At 40.7% G+C, this 21,746-nt stretch overlaps 1 protein-coding gene across 1 annotated transcript in view; it reads right to left on the bottom strand.

Annotated features, from left to right (window-relative positions):
• Positions 1 to 21,483, bottom strand: part of klf6a (Kruppel like factor 6a) — a 39,827-nt gene extending 18,344 nt beyond the window's left edge. The window contains exon 1 of the mRNA XM_061964865.1: positions 21,106 to 21,483. Within this exon, the coding sequence (XP_061820849.1) occupies positions 21,106 to 21,207 (102 nt within the window). The 5' untranslated portion in view covers positions 21,208 to 21,483. The remainder of the gene's footprint in view (positions 1 to 21,105) is intronic.
• Positions 21,484 to 21,746: the final 263 nt, after the last annotated feature.

The raw sequence follows: 21,746 nt of genomic DNA, 5'->3' as shown, positions 1-21,746 counted from the left end.
TACTCAAAAGCTGACAGTGCGGCTTATAACCCGGTGCGCTTTATATATGGATTAATATTAAGATTCATTTTCATAAAGTTTCGGTCTCGCAACTTCGGTAAACAGCCGCCATCTTTTTTCCCGGTAGAACAGGAAGCGCTTCTTCTTCTATGCAAGCAACCGCCAAGGTAAGCACCCGCCCCCATAGAACAGGAAGCGCTTCTTCTTCTACTGTAAGCAACCACCCGCCCGCGTAGAAGAAGAAAAAGCGCACGGATATACCGTACGTTTCATTTCCTTTGTGTGTTTACATCTGTAAAGACCACAAAATGGCTCCTACTAAGCGACAGGTATCCGGTTCATGAAAAGACGCAATCTCTCCATCCGCACACGGATTACTATTTCACAGCAACTGATATTCCTGTGAACCGCACTGTGGACACAACGGGAGCACGTACGGCGAATATTCGCACCACAGGGAATGAGAAGTCATCCTTCACTGTGGTTCTAGCTTGCCATGCTAATGGCCAGAAACTTCCACCCTTGGTGATATTCAAAAGGAAGACCTTGCCAAAAGAGACCTTTCCAGCCGGCATCATCATAAAAGCTAACTCGAAGGGATGGATGAAGAAAAGATGAGCGAGTGGTTAAGGTAAGTTTAAGTTTACGCGAAGAGGCCGGGTGGCTTTTTTCACGCAGCTCTGTCCATGTTGATATACGACTCCATGCGCGCCCACATCACGCTGGTTTTTAATATATTATTAAAGTTTGACTGACCTATCTGACTGTTTTTTTGACATTCCTTTAGCGCAGTTAGATGCGGATTACAACACGGGGCGGCTTATAGGTGGACAAAGTTTTGAAATATGCCGTTCATTGAAGGCGCGGCTTATAACCCAGGGCGCCTTATGGTGCGGAAAATACGGTATTACATTTTAGACGATTTCTCTTCTTAGTTATTATTTCTAAGGCTGTAGAAAAGAGCCGCTCACAGGGCACAGAGGAGGCGTCAGTGCGACACAGTTGGCGTATCGGTCACGTGACCAAAACAGCTCATGATCGGTCACGTGACTTTCTAAAAGCGGTACGCGCACCGGCACAGGATTTCGCTCTTTGAGCTCGACGCATGCGCCGATGCATCGGTGTTGCCGGACCCATCACTACAAAGTATGCAAATAACAGCCCATGGGCGACTATTTGGACATAGGCGGTTATTAGGAAGAGGCGGTTAATTCACAAAATGGGGTCAGACTCTGGGCGGAGTTTCTTAAATGCCTCAAATGTCCGGCATTTTGAGTTAGGGTTGCGTGTATTTTCAATGTACATTCAGGGTTAAGAAGGGGTTAAAAACAAAACAAACAGCAGCATTGGTGAGGGAGGGGCAGAGACAGAGAGAGAGAGAGAGTTATGATAAACTTCAGGCTCGGCTTTTTATCCATAGATTTATCACGTTTAATTTTTTAGGACATGGGCGGTTATTTGCCCAAGGGCGTTTATTTGGTAATATACGGTATACAGGTAAAAGCCAGTAAATTAGAATATTTTGAAAAACTTGATTTATTTCAGTAATTGCATTCAAAAGGTGTAACTTGTACATTATATTTATTCATTGCACACAGACTGATGCATTCAAATGTTTATTTCATTTCATTTTGATGATTTGAAGTGGCAACAAATGAAAATCCAAAATTCCGTGTGTCACAAAATTAGAATATTACTTAAGGCTAATACAAAAAAGGGATTTTTAGAAATGTTGGCCGACTGAAAAGTATGAAAATGAAAAATATGAGCATGTACAATACTCAATACTTGGTTGGAGCTCCTTTTGCCTGAATTACTGCGTTAATGCGGCGTGGCATGGAGTCGATGAGTTTCTGGCACTGCTCAGGTGTTATGAGAGCCCAGGTTGCTCTGATAGTGGCCTTCAACTCTTCTGCGTTTTTGGGTCTGGCATTCTGCATCTTCCTTTTCACAATACCCCACAGATTTTCTATGGGGCTAAGGTCAGGGGAGTTGGCGGGCCAATTTAGAACAGAAATACCATGGTCCGTAAACCAGGCACGGGTAGATTTTGCGCTGTGTGCAGGCGCCAAGTCCTGTTGGAACTTGAAATCTCCATCTCCATAGAGCAGGTCAGCAGCAGGAAGCATGAAGTGCTCTAAAACTTGCTGGTAGACGGCTGCGTTGTCCCTGGATCTCAGGAAACAGAGTGGACCGACACCAGCAGATGACATGGCACCCCAAACCATCACTGATGGTGGAAACTTTACACTAGACTTCAGGCAACGTGGATCCTGTGCCTCTCCTGTCTTCCTCCAGACTCTGGGACCTCGATTTCCAAAGGAAATGCAAAATTTGCATGGTTGGGTGATGGTTTGGGGTGCCATGTCATCTGCTGGTGTCGGTCCACTCTGTTTCCTGAGATCCAGGGTCAACGCAGCCGTCTACCAGCAGGTTTTAGAGCACTTCATGCTTCCTGCTGCTGACCTGCTCTATGGAGATGGAGATTTCAAGTTCCAACAGGACTTGGCGCCTGCACACAGCGCAAAATCTACCCGTGCCTGGTTTACGGACCATGGTATTTCTGTTCTAAATTGGCCCGCCAACTCCCCTGACCTTAGCCCCATAGAAAATCTGTGGGGTATTGTGAAAAGGAAGATGCAGAATGCCAGACCCAAAAATGCAGAAGAGTTGAAGGCCACTATCAGAGCAACCTGGGCTCTCATAACACCTGAGCAGTGCCAGAAACTCATCGACTCCATGCCACGCCGCATTAACGCAGTAATTGAGGCAAAAGGAGCTCCAACCAAGTATTGAGTATTGTACATGCTCATATTTTTCATTTTCATACTTTTCAGTTGGCCAACATTTCTAAAAATCCCTTTTTTGTATTAGCCTTAAGTAATATTCTAATTTTGTGACACGCGGAATTTTGGATTTTCATTTGTTGCCACTTCAAATCATCAAAATTAAATGAAATAAACATTTGAATGCATCAGTCTGTGTGCAATGAATAAATATAATGTACAAGTTACACCTTTTGAATGCAATTACCGAAATAAATCAAGTTTTTCAATATATTCTAATTTACTGGCTTTTACCTGTATGTTGTGTCAGCGGCCGCCGTGCGTACTGCACGCACTCTGCCCTCTCGCTCGTCTGCGAGTGGCGCCGAGGCAAAAGACAAACCGAATCAATCATTGCCGTGTTTACGCCGGCTCGCTTTATTGTCATTCCAGCCAGCCCCCGTGACTCACCGAGCGCGTTTAGAGTCCTTTTAAGGAAGCCACTCAACTTCCTCCCCTCCGACTCCAGCTATTGAGCCGCTTCTCCTCCTGCAATACCTCTGACATGCAATCACATCCTTCCTCGCCGCGGTCAGCCTGTGAAAGCTACTCTACACACGCTCCCACTTACCGTATTTTCCGCAACATAAGCCGCCCTGGGTTATAAGCCGCGCCTTCAATGAACGGCATATTTCAAAACTTTGTCCACCTATAAGCCGCCCCGTGTTATAAGCCGCATCTAACTGCGCTAAAGGAATGTCAAAAAAACAGTCAGATAGGTCAGTCAAACTTTAATAATATATTAAAAACCAGCGTGATGTGGGCGCGCATGGAGTCGTATATCAACATGGACGGAGCTGCGTGAAAAAAGCCACCCGGCCTCTTCGCGTGAACTTCCCTTAACCACTCGCTCATCTTTTCTTCATCCATCCATCCCTTCGAGTTAGCTTTTATGATGACGCCGGCTGGAAAGGTCTCTTTTGGCAAGGTCTTCCTTTTGAATATCACCATGGGTGGAAGTTTCTGGCCATTAGCATGGCAAGCTAGAACCACAGTGAAGGATGACTTCTCATTCCCTGTGGTGCGAATATTCACCGTACGTGCTCCCGTTGTATCCACAGTGCGGTTCACAGGAATATCAAAAGTCAGTGGAACCTCGTCCATGTTGATAATGTTCTCTGGCCGGCTCTTTTTTTCAGCTATCTTGTTTTTACAATATGCACGGAAAGTAGCCAGCTTTTCTTGAAAGTCTTTAGGCAGTTGCTGTGAAATAGTAGTCCGTGTGCGGATGGAGAGATTGCGTCTTTTCATGAACCGGAAACCTGTCGCTTAGTAGGAGCCATTTTGTGGTCTTTACAGATGTAAACACACAAAGGAAATGAAACGTAATACCCGCGCGCTTCTTCTTCTACGGGGGCGGGTGGTTGCTTACCGTAGAAGAAGAAGCGCTTCCTCTTCTACGGGGGCGGGTGCTTACCTTGGCGGTTGCTTACCATAGAAGAAGAAGCGCTTCCTCTTCTACGGGGAAAAAAGATGGCGGCTGTTTACCGTAGTTGCGAGACCGAAACTTTATGAAAATAAATATTTATATTAATCCATATATAAGGCGCACCGGGTTATAAGCCGCACTGTCAGCTTTTGTGAAAATTTGTGGTTTTTAGGTGCGGCTTATAGTGCGGAAAATACGGTACTCTAGGCCGCTGTTTTTCAACCCTTTTCTGAGCCCAGGCACATTTTTTTTTTCCATTGAAAAAAATGCAGAGGCAAACCACCAGCAGAAAACTGAAACTGATATTGCCAGTAAAAAGTAGTTATTGCAATTGCATACCTGCCAACTTTTGAAATCAGAAAAACCTAGTAGCCAGGGTTCAGGGGCCGCAGGCCCCGGTAGGTCCAGGACGAAGTCCTGGTGGGGGGTTCAGGCTTCGCCCCCCCCGACGCAAACTGATTATTAGCATTCAGACAGGTTAAAACGTTGCTAAAACCATCACTTTTCTATCAGTCACAGTGACTTTTCAAAACAAAAATATTACAGCAAAAATCATATGGGTTGATTGACATGTTTATTCTGTAAGCTAACTTCAATAGTTTGAAATTATTTTTGACAGTTAATGCCAGTTATCCTGTCAACCTTTCACAAGACTTCAATTTGTTCATTGAAAGTATAAACACTTTTTACAGTAAACAAATGGTAAAACAGTACTAAACAATTCCATTAAAAAAAATTAACTTTCTGTCCAAGCTTGTATAATCTACTGCCTTGTTCAATTGTAATAAATATTCTGTGCCTAAAATTCACATTTCTATCACAATTATCATACTGTAAACATGGTAAGCTAACTTCATTAAAATTAATAGTCCTGTCAATAGCATGGAATTACAATTCAAATGTAGTTTTTTTTGTAAGCCTTTCAAAAGAATTCAAAATATGAAAAATTCATGAAAATTAATTGAAGCCATCAGACGCTTGAAAAGTGGCACATCACATCTCTAATGTAATCATTTGAACTTTTCAACAGAAATAGCACTGCAAAAATATTAAGGACATACTTCTGTATTTTGGTAGTTATGCTGTCAACATTTAACAAGATTTCTTCAACTTGGACTTGAAAGCATAAATAGTATAAACACTTTTAACAGTATAACAGTACTAAACAATTCCAATGGATAACATTGGTGTCATTACCTTTTTGTGGCTAAAATCCGAAAAACGTTGAAAGTTTTCCACTTGTATCGCTAGCAACGGCATTAGACTTGTGTTTTTTTGTCCCAACGTGGTCTTTTACATCGCTAATTCCTCCGTGTCCGATCGAAAAATCTTGTCTGCACAAGGTGCAATTCGCGTAGTTTTCACCCTTTTTGGAACGGATAATTATTCCCGGATAGGCTTTTTGAATATTCTTCACGGAATGACTGCAGTTTTCTTTTCGGTTTAAGACTCGTTTGCGATTTTTCTCCGGCTGATTCCACGATCGTTCGCTCGTTTGGAAACAATGGCAACTGGTGCCTCGTGCTTGGCAGCGGTGCTATAAATAGCCTCGCGCATTTTAAAAAAATATATTTTTTTAATTAATGAAAAACCGTATTTTTTATCACTGCAACCGTAACCCGGAATAGGTTGATGAAAACCGTACTAATTACGGGAAAACCGGAGTAGTTGGCAGGTATGCAATTGTTGGATATGAATTCAAACCATAACCAAGCATGCATCACTATAGCTCTTGTCTCAAAGTACTGTCACTTATTTGGAGTTTTTTGGTGTTTTCCTGTGAGTAGTAGGGGTGTAACGGTACGTGTATTTGTATTGAACCGTTTCGGTACGGGGGGTTCGGTTCGGTTCGTAGGTGTACCGAACGAGTTAGGGGTTAAAAACAAAACAAACAGCAGCATTGGTGAGGGAGGGGCAGAGACAGAGAGAGAGAGAGAGAATTATGATAAACGTGCATGCGTCACCAGGCTCTGCTTTTTATCCATAGATTTATCACATTTTATTTTTTATTATCTATAGCAGCAGGGGTGTCAAAAGTGTGCCATTTGCGGCCCACAGCTAATGTTTTAAAAGGCCCACGGCACATTCTAAAAATACTATTCAAATAAACAAAAACATAACAAAAGTGAAATAAAAAAGCTTAAAGGTTAAATGTAATTTAGAAAAAGTTGCAATGTTGACTAATAAAACAAAGCTGTTTTTTCCTCTTTCAAACTGTCATTGCTCAAAACATAATATTGAATCAAAATTAATTATTGACCTATCCAAGGTTCCCATTACTTCACATCAAATATTCCACTAAGAAAAATATTGCAAATTTGGTAAATAAATAACCCCAAAATTTTATATTTTGTTGTTTTCTTACTGTACGGAAAATGAACCGAACCGTGACCTCGAAACCGAGGTACGTACCGAACCGAAATTTTTGTGTGCCGTTACACCCCGAGTGAGTAGCGTTTTAGTTCTTGTCTCGCGCTCCTATTTCGTTGTTTACTGTCACGTCATGTACGGATGTACTTTGTGGACGCCGTCTGCTGCTCCACACGCTGTAAGTCTTTGCGGTCGTCCAGCATTCTGTTTTTGTTTACTTTGTAGCCGTTCCAGTTTTAGCTTTGTTTAGCATAGCCATCCCTGAGCTTCAATGCCCTTTGTTTATTTTTGGTTTAAGCATTAGATACCTTTTTTACCTGCACGCTGCCTCCCGCATATTGTGACCACAACAAACCATGTTCCCGACATCTACAAAGCAATTAGCTACCTGCTGCCACCTACTGATATGGAAGAGTATCACACGGTTACTTTGCCGAGCTCTTGACAGCACAGACAATAATATCGTATTTTTCGGAGTATAAGTCGCTGCGGAGTATAAGTCGCACCGGCCCAAAATGCATAATAAAGAAGGAAAAAAACATATATAAGTCGCACTGGAGTATAAGTCGCATTTTTTGGGGGAATGTATTTGATAAAAGCCAACAGCAAGAATAGACATTTGAAAGGCAATTTAAAATAAATGAAGAATAGTGAACAACAGGCTGAATAAGTGTACGTTATATGAGGCATAAATAACCAACTGGTATGTTAACGTAACATATTATGGTAAGAGTCATTCAAATAACTATAACATATAGAACATGCTATATGTTTACCAAACAATCTGTCACTCCTAATTAAGGCTGAAACGACGCGTCGACGTAGTCGACGTCATCGGTTACGTAAATACGTCGACGCCGTTTTTGTGCGTCGCATATTTACGTCACACTACTTTACTGTCATGGCGGAGCGCAAAGCAGATGATGCGAGCGAGGGGAAAAAAGCACGCCAAAAGTCGTCAAAAGTGTGGGAGTATTTCAATAAACGGCCTAATAATGTTGTTGTATGCACACTGTGTCGAGCGGAAATGGCCTATCATAGCAGCACAACGGCTATGAACGAACATTTGAAAAGAAAACCCCCGACAGCGTTCTTGCCATCACCATCAACAAGTCAATCGTCCGCGTGCGTATACGTTGTCATTATTACACAAAAACATGAATGTGTCATTTGTATCTGCGTTGTAAATTCATAAACTAAAGTACCGTTTCGCTCTGAGAGGCGCGTTTGGCGTGCCTGTTCAGTGTTTACAAAGACGCGCTCCTCTTTAACGCTGTGGAGAGGCGGCGGCGGCGAGCGAGCGGCGAGGCGGGGCGCGCCGGGAGCGACGCCGCAATCGTGCCCAGGTGCGCGATCCGCGCAGTTGGAAGAGAAAAGACTTTGTGTAAAATTAAAAGATTGTAAACCCGGCAAAGCCGTCTGGCGTTCAGTCTGTCGGTCCTGAAAGAACCCCACGGCACAAGACGTGTCACAAACGCTAACGTTAATTAGTTGTGCAAATACCTTTTACAACATTAACAGTTACATATACTATGTACAAACCAACAATTAACTTTCACTTTAATCATACTATCATTGTTGTGTTATTAAGCAAAATAAGCAATACTTTTACTTTTGTTGAAATGTTTACACTGTACACTTTTTTGTATTGGATGTTTAGCTTTATTTTTGCACATTTTAGCAAATAAGCAATACTTTTACTTTTGTTGAAATGTTTACACTTGTTACAGAATATTTCCGTTTTGCACTTTTTTGTATTGGATGTTTATCTTTATTTTTGCACATTTTAAAGCAAAATAAGCAATACTTTTACTTTTGAAATGCTTATACTATTGCAGAATATTAAGATTTGCACTGGATGTTTACTTTTATATTTGCACATTAAAAAGCAAATAAGCTACTTTTAATTTTGTTAAATGTTAAAAGTTTTAAATGTTTACATTGTTACAGAATATTTTGTCATGTTGTTGTCAATGTTGACTGAGTGGCCATACTTTTTTTTTTGTAAATAAAAGCCATGCCTTTTGAAAAAACTGGCCTACATTTATTTTTCCTCTTCATTTTAAATTTAAAAAAAAAATCGGTAAAAGGAAAAATAATCTATAGATTAATCGAAAAAATAATCTATAGATTAACCGATTAATCGAAAAAAATAATCTATAGATTAATCGATAGAAAAATAATCGTTAGCTGCAGCCCTACTCCTAATCGCTAAATCCCATGAAATCTTATACGTCTAGTCTCTTACGTGAATGAGATAAATAATGTTATTTGATATTTTATGGTAATGTGTTAATAATTTCACACATAAGTCGCTCCTAACTATGAAAAAAACTGTGACTTATAGTCCGAAAAATACGATAACTGGTTTGCAAAAAATACTTTTAACCCAATTAGGTGAAATTACACAATTACACACCAAACAATATCTCACGGTACACTAGTGTGGTTGAAAAACACTGCTCTAGGGCAGTGTTTTTCAACCAGTGCCGCGGGATATTGTCTGGTGTGCCGTGGGAAATTGTGCAACTTCATCTAATTGGTCCAAAAAATATGTTTTGCAAATCAATAATTATAATCTGCACATAATGTGCCGTTACTTAGTGTCTGTGCTGTGTAGAACTACATACTCCATGTCAGTAGGTGGCAGCAAGTAGTTATTTGCTTTGCAAAAGTCGGAATGTGTCGGGTGAGACGAGGATGGTTCGTTGTGATCCCGATATGCAGAGCACAGTGGGAGGCAGCGTGCAGGTAAAAAAGGGGATGTAATGCTTAAACCAAAAATGAACAAAAAGGAAAAGTAAAAAGGCAATGAAGCATAGGGATGGCCATGCAAAACAAAAGTAAAACTGAACTGGATGCAAAGTAAACCGAAACAGATATGCTGGACGACAGCAAAAACTTACAGCGTCCACAAAGTACATCCGTACATGACATGACAATCAACAATGCCCACACAAAGAAGGATAGCAACGACTTACCGTATTTTCCGCACTATTAGCCGCACCTAAAAACCACAAATTTACTCAAAAGCTGACAGTGCGGCTTATAACCCGGTGCGCTTTATATATGGATTAATATTAAGATTCATTTTCATAAAGTTTCGGTCTCGCAACTACGGTAAACAGCCGCCATCTTTTTTCCCCGTAGAAGAGGAAGTGCTTCTTCTTCTACGCAAGCAACCGCCAAGGTAAGCACCCGCCCCCATAGAACAGGAAGCGCTTCTTCTTCTACTGTAAGCAACCACCCGCCCCGGTAGAAGAAGAAGAAGCGCGCGGATATTACGTTTCATTTCCTTTGTGTGTTTACATCTGTAAAGACCACAAAATGGCTCCTACTAAGCGACAGGTTTCCGGTTCATGAAAAGACGCAATCTCTCCATCCGCACACGGACTACTATTTCACAGCAACTGCCTAAAGACTTTCAAGAAAAGCTGGCTACTTTCCGTGCATATTGTAAAAACAAGATAGCTGAAAAAAAGATCCGGCCAGAGAACATTATCAACATGGACGAGGTTCCACTGACTTTTGATATTCCTGTGAACCGCACTGTGGATACAACGGGAGCACGTACGGTGAATATTCGCACCACAGGGAATGAGAAGTCATCCTTCACTGTGGTTCTAGCTTGCCATGCTAATGGCCAGAAACTTCCACCCATGGTGATATTCAAAAGGAAGACCTTGCCAAAAGAGACCTTTCCAGCCGGCGTCATCATAAAAGCTAACTCGAAGGGATGGATGAAGAAAAGATGAGCGAGTGGTTAAGGTAAGTTTAAGTTTACGCGAAGAGGCCGGGTGGCTTTTTTCACGCAGCTCCGTCCATGTTGATATACGACTCCATGCGCGCCCACATCACGCTGGTTTTTAATATATTATTAAAGTTTGACTGACCTATCCGACTGTTTTTTTTGACATTCCTTTAGCGCAGTTAGATGCGGCTTATAACACGGGGCGGCTTATAGGTGGACAAAGTTTTGAAATATGCCGTTCATTGAAGGCGCGGCTTTTAACCCAGGGCGGCTTATGGTGCGGAAAATACGGTAAATAGCCTTGCTTGCTAACACACAGCAGGTGCGGGGAATGGCGCTCAAAAGGAAGACATGAAACTGCTACAGGAAAAACACCAACAAAACAGGAAGGGCCATCAAAAATAAAAGCGCAAGACAAAACTAAAGCACTACACAGGAAAACATCAACAAACTCAAACTGGTGGAGTTTCATTTATTAACATTTTCTGCTGGTGGTGGTTTTCTAATGAAAAAAAAAAAAGTGCCTTGCCTGAAAAAAGGTTGAAAAACTCCGCTCTAGGGGCCATTAACGTTGATTCCTTAGATGCTGCCACGACAAGGTTCATGCAGAATAAATAATACAAATGCTTGAGTCTATGCATTCCAATGGAATTGGGAATTTACGGTCCAAATGTGTGTGCTGTTTAAGGCTGAAACGACGCGTCGACGTCATCGGTTACGTAAATACGTCGACGCCGCTTTTGTGCGTCGGCGCGTCGCATATTTACGTCACACTACTGTCATGGCGGAGCGCAAAGCAAACGATGCGAGGGGAAAAAAGCACGCCAAAAGTCGTCAAAAGTGTGGGAGTATTTCAATAAACGGCCTAATAATGTTGTTGTATGCACACTGTGTCGAGCGGAAATGGCCTATCATAGCAGCACAACGGCTATGAACGAACATTTGAAAAGAAAACCCCCGACAGCGTTCTTGCCATCACCATCAACAAGTCAATCGTCCGCGTGCGTATACGTTGTCATCATTACACAAAAACATGAATGTGTCATTTGTATCTGCGTTGTAAATTCATAAACTAAAGCACCGTTTCGCTCTGAGAGGCGCGTTTGGCGTGCCTGTTCAGTGTTTACAAAGACGCGCTCCTCTTTAACGCTGTGGAGAGGCGGCGGCGGCCAGCGAGCGGCGAGGCGGGGCGCGCCGGGAGCGACGCCGCAATCGTGCCCAGGTGCGCGATCCGCGCAGTTGGAAGAGAAAAGACTTTGTGTAAAATTAAAAGATTGTAAACCTGGCAAAGCCGTCTGGCGTTCAGTCTGTCGGTCCTGAAAGAACCCCACGGCACAAGACGTGTCACAAACGCTAACGTTAATTAGTTGTGCAAATACCTTTTACAACATTAACAGTTACATATACTATGTACAAACCAACAATTAACTTTCACTTTAATCATACTATCATTGTTGTGTTATTAAGCAAAATAAGCAATACTTTTACTTTTGTTGAAATGTTTACACTGTACACTTTTTTGTATTGGATGTTTAGCTTTATTTTTGCACATTTTAGCAAATAAGCAATACTTTTACTTTTGTTGAAATGTTTACACTTGTTACAGAATATTTCCGTTTTGCACTTTTTTGTATTGGATGTTTATCTTTATTTTTGCACATTTTAAAGCAAAAATAAGCAATACTTTTACTTTTGAAATGCTTATACTATTCCAGAATATTAAGATTTGCACTGGATGTTTACTTGTATATTTGCACATTAAAAAGCAAATAAGCTACTTTTAATTTTGTTAAATGTTAAAAGTTTTAAATGTTTACATTGTTACAGAATATTTTGTCATGTTGTTGTCAATGTTGACTGAGTGGCCATACTTTTTTTTTTTGTAAATAAAAGCCATGCCTTTTGAAAAAACTGGCCTACATTTATTTTTTCCTCTTCATTTTAAATTAAAAAAAAATCGGTAAAAGGAAAAAAAATCTATAGATTAATCGAAAAAAAAAAATCTATAGATTAACCGATTAATCGAAAAAATAATCTATAGATTAATCGATAGAAAAATAATCGTTAGCTGCAGCCCTAGTGCTGTTGTGGTTCTAGCGGCGCAGAAGCGGTGTTACTATTCATTTAAAAGTGAGCAACAGCGCGGTTTAGTGTCCTACACGACGTGCTGGGGGTTTTCTACAGAAGCGCTACGAGCCACTCAACTTCCTCCCCTCCGACTCCAGCTATTGAGCCGCTTCTGCAATACCTCTGACATGCAATCACATCCTTCCTCACCGTGTCAAATACCCCCCCACCCCACCCCGTCAACCTGTGAAAGCTACTTTTTCATGCATGCAATATCAATGGGGTGTACAGGTAAAAGCCAGCAAATTAGAATATTTTGAAAAACTTGATTTATTTCAGTAATTGCATTCAAAAGGTGTAACTTGTACATTATATTTATTCATTGCACACAGACTGATGCATTCAAATGTTGATTTCATTTAATTTTGATGATTTGAAGTGGCAACAAATGAAAATCCAAAATTCCGTGTGTCACAAAATTAGAATATTACTTAAGGCTAATACAAAAAAGGGATTTTTAGAAATGTTGGCCAACTGAAAAGTATGAAAATGAAAAATATGAGCATGTACAATACTCAATACTTGGTTGGAGCTCCTTTTGCCTCAATTACTGCGTTAATGCGGCGTGGCATGGAGTCGATGAGTTTCTGGCACTGCTCAGGTGTTATGAGAGCCCAGGTTGCTCTGATAGTGGCCTTCAACTCTTCTGTGTTTTTGGGTCTGGCATTCTGCATCTTCCTTTTCACAATACCCCACAGATTTTCTATGGGGCTAAGGTCAGGGGAGTTGGCGGGCCAATTTAGAACAGAAATACCATGGTCCGTAAACCAGGCACGGGTAGATTTTGCGCTGTGTGCAGGCGCCAAGTCCTGTTGGAACTTGAAATCTCCATCTCCATAGAGCAGGTCAGCAGCAGGAAGCATGAAGTGCTCTAAAACTTGCTGGTAGACGGCTGCGTTGACCCTGGATCTCAGGAAACAGAGTGGACCGACACCAGCAGATGACATGGCACCCCAAACCATCACTGATGGTGGAAACTTTACACTAGACTTCAGGCAACGTGGATCCTGTGCCTCTCCTGTCTTCCTCCAGACTCTGGGACCTCGATTTCCAAAGGAAATGCAAAATTTGCATGGTTGGGTGATGGTTTGGGGTGCCATGTCATCTGCTGGTGTCGGTCCACTCTGTTTCCTGAGATCCAGGGTCAACGCAGCCGTCTACCAGCAAGTTTTAGAGCACTTCATGCTTCCTGCTGCTGACCTGCTCTATGGAGATGGAGATTTCAAGTTCCAACAGGACTTGGCGCCTGCACACAGCGCAAAATCTACCCGTGCCTGGTTTACGGACCATGGTATTTCTGTTCTAAATTGGCCCGCCAACTCCTCTGACCTTAGCCCCATAGAAAATCTGTGGGGTATTGTGAAAAGGAAGATGCAGAATGCCAGACCCAAAAACGCAGAAGAGTTGAAGGCCACTATCAGAGCAACCTGGGCTCTCATAACACCTGAGCAGTGCCAGAAACTCATCGACTCCATGCCACGCCGCATTAACGCAGTAATTGAGGCAAAAGGAGCTCCAACCAAGTATTGAGTATTGTACATGCTCATATTTGTCATTTTCATACTTTTCAGTTGGTCAACATTTCTAAAAATCCCTTTTTTGTATTAGCCTTAAGTAATATTCTAATTTTGTGACACACGGAATTTTGGATTTTCATTTGTTGCCACTTCAAATCATCAAAAATAAATGAAATAAACATTTGAATGCATCAGTCTGTGTGCAATGAATAAATATAATGTACAAGTTACACCTTTTGAATGCAATTACTGAAATAAATCAAGTTTTTCAAAATATTCTAATTTACTGGCTTTTACCTGTATAGTAGTGATGGGTCCGGCAACACCGATGCATCGGCGCATGCGTCGAGCTCATAGAGCGAAACCCTGTGTCGGTGCGCGTACCGCTTTTAGAAAGTCACGTGACCGATCATGAGCTGTTTTGGTCACGTGACCGATACGCGAACCGTGTCGCACTGACGCCTCCTCTGTGCCCTGTGAGCGGCTCTTTTCTACAGCCGGAGAAATAATAACTAAGAAGAGAAATCTTCTGAAATGTAATACGTCGGAAAAACTTTTTTTTTTTTTTTTAAATAAAAATGTGTAAAAAAATAAAATTAAAACAATTCCCAGTCCACAATCATCCACAACACGTTCTCTTAGATTTCCATGTTATGATACATGTTCACATTATTTATTGACTGTATCTAAAAAAGATACAAATATATTTTTATTTAAATGAAGGTATGAAATAATCCTAAATGAAATACAATGACTTGGTTTATATTATTGTATATACTAGGGCAGGGGTCACCAACGCGGTGCCCGCGGTCACCAGGTAGCCCGTAAGGACCAGATCAGTCGCCCGCTGGCCTGTTCTAAAAATAGCTCAAAGAGCAGCACTTACCAGTGAGCTGCCTCTATTTTTTTTAATTGTATTTATTTACTAGCAAGCTGGTCTCGCTTTGCTCCACATTTTTAATTCTAAAAGAGACAAAAATCCAAGAAAATATTTTAAAGACTTGGTCTTCACTTGGAATAAGCGGTAGAAAATGGATGGATGGATGGGTCTTCACTTGTTTAAATAAATTCATTTTTTTTTTTTACTTTGCTTCTTATTACTTTTAGAAATACAATTTTAGAGAAAAAAATAGAACCTTAAAAATGATTTTAGGATTTTTAAACAAATATACCTTTTTACCTTTTAAATTTCTTCCTCTTCTTTCCTGACAATTTAAATCAATGTTCAAGTAATTTTTTAATTTTTTTATTGTAAAGAATAATAAATATTTTAGCTTCTGTTTTTTCGACGAAGAATATTTGTGAAATATTTCTTCAAACTTACTATGATTAAAATTCAAAAAAATTATTCTGGCAAATCTAGAAAATCTGTAGAATCAAATTTAAATCTTATTTCAAAGTATTTTGAATTTCTTTTAAAATTGTTGTTCTGGGAAATCTAGAAGAAATACTGATTTGTCTTTGTTAGAAATATAGCTTGGTCCAATTTGTTAAATATTCTAACAAAGTGCAGATTGGATTTTAACCAATTTAAAACATCTCATCAAAATTCTAAAATTAATCTTAATCAGGAAAAATGACTAATGATGTTCCATAAATTCTTTTTTTAATTTTTTCAAAAAGATTCAAATTAGCTAGTTTTTCCTCTTCTTTTTGTCGGTTGAATTTAGAATTTTAAAAGAGTCGAAATTGAAGATAAACTCTGTTTCAAAGTGTTATTTTAATTTTTTTCGTGTTTTCTCCTCTTTTAAACCGTTCAATTAAGTGTTTTTTTTCATCATTTATTCTCTACAAAAAACCTTCCGTAAAAGGAAAAAAAAAATGTACGACGGAATGACAGACAGAAATACCCATTTTTTTATATATATACATTTATTTATTTAGCTATTCTTGTTTAAATCACACTTACGTGTAACTTACAAATGACAATATATTTATTTATTTAAGTGTGTATCAAACTGGTAGCCCTTCGCATTAATCAGTACCCAAGAAGTAGTTTTTGGTTTCAAAAAGGTTGGTGACCCCTGTACTAGGGCATCAAATCAGTGTCAGTTGAGTCGGTCCATAGGTTGCCTGTAGGGATTTTTAATGTCCAGCAGATGTCAGTATTTAGTGACACAGTATCGACACAGTATCAATACAGTCTTGCAATGTGTCGAAACGCTTCATGACGCCTCATCAACCCATCACTAGACTGTATAGCTATTGAACCATACCCTTATTGGAACCGTCTGATGGCTACCACTTTGATCAAAACTGCTGCACTTTATATACTTCTTCACTTTAAATGAAGCTGCTAAAATACTGTAACTTGATTTTTAACTCACATACCCTCTATGCATTGTACTTTAAATTGTTTATCATTATGTCATTTTAATATCTTCTTTTCAGCGATATTTCCCTTTGTTTTAGCAATCAAGGATATTTCAGTTGTTTTTATCCTTCCTTGTGGGGACATTGTTGATTGTCATGTCATGTTCGGATGTACTTTGTGGACGTCGTCTTTGCTCCACAGTAAGTCTTTGCTGTCGTCCAGCATTCTGTTTCTGTTTACTTTGTAGCCAGTTCGGTTTAGTTTCGTTCTGCGTAGCCTTCCCTAAAGCTCCAATGCCTTTTCTTAGGAGCGCTCACCTTTTGTTTATTATTATTATTATTTGTTTAAGCATTACATACCTTTTTACCTGCACGCTGCCTCCCGCTGTTTTCCGACATCTACAAAGCAATTAGCTACCACCTACTGACATGGAAGAGTATTACACGGTTACTCTGCCGAGCTCCAGACAGCACCGACACTCAACAACAACACATAGTTTGCAAAAAATATTTTTAACCCAAATAGGCAGAAATCATCATATTTTAGTGGCTTTTTCTCTTTTTTTTTGGTATTTTCCTGTAGCAGTTTCATGTCTTCTTTTCAGCGATATTTCCCTTTGTTTTAGCAATCAAGGATATTTCAGTTGTTTTTATCCTTGTTGATTGTCATGTCATGTTCGGATGTACTTTGTGGACGTCGTCTTTGCTCCACAGTAAGTCTTTGCTGTCGTCCAGCATTCTGTTTCTGTTTACTTTGTAGCCAGTTCGGTTTAGTTTCGTTCTGCGTAGCCTTCCCTAAGCTTCAATGCCTTTTCTTAGGAGCACTCACCTTTTGCTTATTATTATTATTATTTGTTTAAGCATTACATACCTTTTTACCTGCACACTGCCTTCCGCTGTTTCCGACATCTACAAAAGCAATTAGCTACCACTTACTGATATGGAAGAGTTTTACACGGTTACTCTGCCGAGCTCCAGACAGCACCGACACTCAACAACAACACATAGTTTGCAAAAAATATTTTTAACCCAAATAGGCAGAAATCATCATATTTTAGTGGCTTTTTCTCTTTTTTTTTGGTATTTTCCTGTAGCAGTTTCATGTCTTCTTTTCAGCGATATTTCCCTTTGTTTTAGCAATCAAGGATATTTCAGTTGTTTTTATCCTTGTTGATTGTCATGTCATGTTCGGATGTACTTTGTGGACGTCGTCTTTGCTCCACAGTAAGTCTTTGCTGTCGTCCAGCATTCTGTTTACTTTGTAGCCAGTTCGGTTTAGTTTCGTTCTGCGTAGCCTTCCCTAAAGCTCCAATGCCTTTTCTTAGGAGCACTCACCTTTTGTTTATTATTATTATTATTTGTTTAAGCATTACATACCTTTTTACCTGCACGCTGCCTCCCGCTGTTTTCCGACATCTACAAAGCAATTAGCTACCACCTACTGATATGGAAGAGTATTACACGGTTACTCTGCCGAGCTCTAGACAGCACCGACACTCAACAACAACACATAGTTTGCAAAAAATATTTTTAACCCAAATAGGCAGAAATCATCATATTTTAGTGGCTTTTTCTCTTTTTTTTGGTATTTTCCTGTAGCAGTTTCATGTCTTCTTTTCAGCGATATTTCCCTTTGTTTTAGCAATCAAGGATATTTCAGTTGATTTTATCCTTGTTGATTGTCATGTCATGTTCGGATGTACTTTGTGGACGTCGACTTTGCGTCACAGTAAGTCTTTGCTGTCGTCCAGCATTCTGTTTCTGTTTACTTTGTAGCCAGTTCGGTTTAGTTTCGTTCTGCGTAGCCTTCCCTAAAGCTCCAATGCCCTTTTCTTAGGAGCACTCACCTTTTGCTTATTATTATTATTATTTGTTTAAGCATTACATACCTTTTTACCTGCACACTGCCTTCCGCTGTTTCCGACATCTACAAAAGCAATTAGCTACCACTTACTGATATGGAAGAGTTTTACACGGTTACTCTGCCGAGCTCTAGACAGCACCGACACTCAACAACAACACATAGTTTGCAAAAAATATTTTTAACCCAAATAGGCAGAAATCATCATATTTTAGTGGCTTTTTCTCTTTTTTTTTGGTATTTTCCTGTAGCAGTTTCATGTCTTCTTTTCAGTTATATTTCCCTTTGTTTTAGCAATCAAGGATATTTCAGTTGATTTTATCCTTGTTGATTGTCATGTCATGTTCGGATGTACTTTGTGGACGTCGTCTTTGCGCCACAGTAAGTCTTTGCTGTCGTCCAGCATTCTGTTTCTGTTTACTTTGTAGCCAGTTCGGTTTAGTTTCGTTCTGCATAGCCTTCCCTAAAGCTCCAATGCCTTTTCTTAGGAGCACTCACCTTTTGCTTATTATTATTATTTGTTTAAGCATTACATACCTTTTTACCTGCACGCTGCCTCCCGCTGTTTTCCGACATCTACAAAGCAATTAGCTACCACCTACTGACATGGAAGAGTATTACACGGTTACTCTGCCGAGCTCTAGACAGCACCGACACTCAACAACAACACAGTTTGCAAAAAATATTTTTAACCCAAATAGGCAGAAATCATCATATTTTAGTGGCTTTTTCTCTTTTTTTGGTATTTTTCTGTAGCAGTTTCATGTCTTCTTTTCAGCGATATTTCCCTTTGTTTTAGCAATCAAGGATATTTCAGTTGTTTTTATCCTTGTTGATTGTCATGTCATGTTCGGATGTACTTTGTGGACGTCGTCTTTGCTCCACAGTAAGTCTTTGCTGTCGTCCAGCATTCTGTTTCTGTTTACTTTTGTAGCCAGTTCGGTTTAGTTTCGTTCTGCGTAGCCTTCCCTAAAGCTCCAATGCCTTTTCTTAGGAGCACTCACCTTTTGTTTATTATTATTATTATTTGTTTAAGCATTACATACCTTTTTACCTGCACGCTGCCTCCCGCTGTTTTCCGACATCTACAAAGCAATTAGCTACCACCTACTGATATGGAAGAGTATTACACGGTTACTCTGCCGAGCTCTAAACAGCACCGACACTCAACAACAACACATAGTTTGCAAAAAATATTTTTAACCCAAATAGGGGAAATTAAATAATCTCACGCGGCACAGTGGTTGGAAAACACTGCCTTAGACGCTGCCATGACAAGGTTCATGCGGATTAAATCATCGTTTTTCAACCTTTTTTGAGCACAGGCACATTTTTTTGCGTTGAAAAAATCCGGAGGCACACCACCAGCAGAAATCATCATATTTTAGTGGCTTTTTCTCTTTTTTTTTGGTATTTTCCTGTAGCAGTTTCATGTCTTCTTTTCAGCGATATTTCCCTTTGTTTTAGCAATCAAGGATATTTCAGTTGATTTTATCCTTGTTGATTGTCATGTCATGTTCGGATGTACTTTGTGGACGTCGTCTTTGCTCCACAGTAAGTCTTTGCTGTCGTCCAGCATTCTGTTTCTGTTTACTTTTGTAGCCAGTTCGGTTTAGTTTCGTTCTGCATAGCCTTCCCTAAAGCTCCAATGCCTTTTCTTAGGAGCACTCACCTTTTGCTTATTATTATTATTATTATTATTTGTTTAAGCATTACATACCTTTTTACCTGCACGCTGCCTCCCGCTGTTTCCGACATCTACAAAGCAATTAGCTACCACCTACTGACATGGAAGAGTATTACACGGTTACTCTGCCGAGCTCCAGACAGCACCGACACTCAACAACAACACATAGTTTGCAAAAAATATTTTTAACCCAAATAGGCAGAAATCATCATATTTTAGTGGCTTTTTCTCTTTTTTTTTGGTATTTTCCTGTAGCAGTTTCATGTCTTCTTTTCAGCGATATTTCCCTTTGTTTTAGCAATCAGAGATATTTCAGTTGATTTTATCCTTGTTGATTGTCATGTCATGTTCGGATGTACTTTGTGGACGCCGTCTTCGCTCCACAGTAAGTCTTTGCTGTCGTCCAGCATTCTGTTTCTGTTTACTTTGTAGCCAGTTCGGTTTAGTTTCGTTCTGCATAGACTTCCATAAGCTTCAATGTCTTTTCTTAGGAGCACTCACCTTTTGTTTATTATTATTATTATTAGTTTAAGCATTACATACCTTTTTACCTGCACGCTGCCTCCCGCTGTTTTCCGACGTCTACAAAGCAATTAGCTACCACCTACTGATATGGAAGAGTATTACACGGTTACTCTGCCGAGCTCCAGACACTCAACAACAACACATAGTTTGCAAAAAATATTTTTAACCCAAATAGGTGAAATTAAATAATCTCCCACGGCACACCAGACTGTATCTCACGCGGCACAGTGGTTGAAAAACACCGCCATGACAAGGTTCATGCAGAATAAATAATACAAATGCTTGAGTCCATGCATTCCAATGGAATTGGTATTTGATGGTCCAAATGTGTGTGCTGTTGTGGTTCTAGCGGCGCAGAAGTGCACTGCAACTGCAGTGTGCACCAGACTACCATCGCAATAACACACATTTAACGCAGGCGGCGTGACTGACAGCCAATTCGTTTAAATGCTCGTTTTTTTTGTCCCGGGTCTTATTATTAGCCCAATAACGTGGCCGATGTGGAGGAACATCGACTTGCAGTGTTTGTATTCTTTTAAAAGTGAGCAACAGCGCGTTTTAGTGCCCCTACACGACATGCCGGGGGTTTTGTACAAAAGCGCTACGGGGTTCTGAACGGAGTGGCAGCTGTCAGACGCCATCGGAAGCCGGGCGGAAACCGAGCCCGTTTTTTTTTTTTTTTTAGTGACGTCATATTCACCTGCTGCCAGTACTCCTCCAGTGACGGTAAGGCGGAGAAATAGCCCGTGTCGTGAACTATCTGAAGTTCCTGGAAGATGCTGCACATGGGGAGAACATCCATTTTGTTCCGGCTGCTCGGTGAAAATCTGCGAAAAAGGAGAAGGGGAAAAAAAAAAAAAATGGGGCCCCAAAGAGAACCGCGTGTGGAAGTGGAAGAGCGTCTCCCTCCCGCCTGCTAGTGTTTCTCAGGCAAGCCTAACTTCCGTCCCGTCCCCCCGCCGTCTTCGCTCTGCTCCGGCGTTCAGTTGAAGGTATTTGCGCACACGGCATCGGACTGGCTGGGCAACAACTGCGCTCTGCGAACTTCCCCTATTCAAACCTCCAAGCCCGACCCCCTCCTTCCTCACGGCGCCGTGACGCGCGCCGCCTCTCAGCCAATCAGCGGCGAGCTGCTCCCTGCATAGCAAATGAGATCACCGGCGACCAATGGCGACCAGGCTCCGCCTTCTCAGCGCCCTACCTCCCCGCTGATTGGCTCGTTCGACCCACAGAGCTCGGGTCGCTGATTGGCTGGTTATTTTTAGGCCCGTATATAAGCAGGGCGCGCATATGGCCGCCCGCTCCAGTCTGTCGTGTTGCAAGCAGCCAGTTCGACCACAG

This window comes from Nerophis lumbriciformis, linkage group LG07 (assembly GCF_033978685.3).
Source record: "Nerophis lumbriciformis linkage group LG07, RoL_Nlum_v2.1, whole genome shotgun sequence".
Classification (NCBI taxonomy): domain Eukaryota; kingdom Metazoa; phylum Chordata; class Actinopteri; order Syngnathiformes; family Syngnathidae; genus Nerophis; species Nerophis lumbriciformis.
This window is presented reverse-complemented; position numbering and strand designations above follow the sequence as displayed.